Source organism: Dinoponera quadriceps, unplaced genomic scaffold, assembly GCF_001313825.1.
Source record: "Dinoponera quadriceps isolate SergipeBrazil2010 unplaced genomic scaffold, ASM131382v1 scaffold1487, whole genome shotgun sequence".
Classification (NCBI taxonomy): Eukaryota; Metazoa; Arthropoda; class Insecta; order Hymenoptera; family Formicidae; genus Dinoponera; species Dinoponera quadriceps.
Window position 1 is genome coordinate 1 of NW_014555553.1, and position 1,281 is coordinate 1,281.

Genomic DNA, 1,281 nt, shown 5'->3' on the forward strand with positions numbered 1-1,281 from the left:
CCGCTTATTTCCAGAACACCCATTATTTCGGTGTAGGTGGAGTCATATAACACTTCGAGATTGTCGATAGACTTTGCTTTGATTCCAGCTGTTGCACCTGGTAACAACGAGATTATACGAACGATTTCTAGCGTTAGTTAATCTTTCTGTCATGCGTAATTTAAATTCTTACACGTTGCCGCAACGTTTTTTCGTTGATGGCTGCACGAGTCAGCAGCTGTTTCACTTTTTTCAGAAGCTCAGACTTGTGGACTAGCTGTTGCCTCAAAATTCTCAAGCCTCCGTAATCATCTTCTTTCTGAGCTTTTTCTAACATAACTATTTTCTGTTCAGCCAGTCGCAAATTCGAAGCTTATCAAACGTTTTTGAGATTCCTCGTATTGTTTTTGGAGTAAAGTATCCCCTTCGATGTCAAATCTACTTATCTTTCCCTGCATCCGAAATAAGTGACCATAATAATATATTTATTGTAACAAAAAATAAACATATATTATACAATATGAAAGAAGAGGCTGGTGGTTTACTTGATTGACTAGAATATGATTTCTCTTGGAACTAAATTTCAGTCTTTTATTCTCCGCCTGAAGCTTCTCGAAAATTCGCTTCAATGTAAATATTGTTTTCTCCATTTCGAAGGTAGATTTTTTAGCGCGTGGCTCCGGCAAGTCTTTATCTGACGATCTAGGAGTCTGACGACTTTTCTGCTTTCAATAACTTCATATATCTGTAATAATAATAATATGCAATGATATCAATTGTTCATTCCTATCTGTGTTTTCTGGATATAGAAAGATAATTCTAGTAAGAGCACATTTCCAAATGATTCACTTTCTCTCGCAACCGCGGAGTGTCCGAATTAGAAAGAACGATCTTTCTAATGCGAGCCGCAGCTCTAAATTTTCACTCTCCAGTTTGAGATTCATCATTTCCAGAATATCTTTGGTCATTTCTAATTTTTCCAGCTGGCTGGTCACATTGCCCTGTGAAATATCATTCAGTAATAATCGCCACATAATTGCAAAAATCTGCAAATATCACGAAAGCACACGAACCTGAAAGACCGCTTCCAGAGCGGCATTTTGGTGCTTCAGTTCCGCTATTTCTAACATGATCTGTTCAACATTTTCCTTCCTTGAGCGTTCAGTCAATTCTTTAACGCGTCTTCTTAGCGTTAAACATTCTTTCTCCAGTTCATCTACTGTTTTACGTTGTACACTCGATAAAAGTCTCGTCGACGAATCGCTGAACACGTTATCGGCCATTCGGCTTCTGTTAACAGTA

The 1,281-nt window shown here is 38.0% G+C and overlaps 1 protein-coding gene across 2 annotated transcripts; it reads right to left on the reverse strand.

The window, feature by feature from the left end:
• Positions 1–6: 6 nt before the first annotated feature.
• LOC106744636 lies at positions 7–1,275 on the reverse strand. 2 transcript variants are annotated; one of them, XM_014619558.1, is made up of 5 exons: positions 1,053–1,275; positions 829–980; positions 525–724; positions 173–431; positions 7–97 (listed from the first exon to the last, which is right to left on the reverse strand). In XM_014619558.1, exons 1-3 carry the CDS (start codon positions 1,260–1,262, stop codon positions 682–684), a joined length of 405 nt encoding a protein of 134 aa, XP_014475044.1. In that variant the 5' UTR covers positions 1,263–1,275; the 3' UTR covers positions 7–97; positions 173–431; positions 525–681. The 2 variants fall into 2 exon arrangements, 1 of the variants encoding a protein (XP_014475044.1); XR_001374469.1 differs by having other exon boundaries at positions 812–1,145.
• Positions 1,276–1,281: the final 6 nt, after the last annotated feature.

What these genes read in the sequence shown, in the direction of transcription:
- LOC106744636 (XM_014619558.1), bottom strand. Translation starts at nt 1,262, where the DNA reads ATGGCCGATAACGTGTTCAGCGATTCGTCGACGAGACTTTTATCGAGT. An exon ending in CTCTGGAAGCGGTCTTTCAG is followed by an intron (nt 981 to 1,052) that starts GTTCGTGTGCTT and finishes GATATTTCACAG; the next exon opens with GGCAATGTGACCAGCCAGCT. An exon ending in CTCCGCGGTTGCGAGAGAAA is followed by an intron (nt 725 to 828) that starts GTGAATCATTTG and finishes TTATTATTACAG; the next exon opens with ATATATGAAGTTATTGAAAG.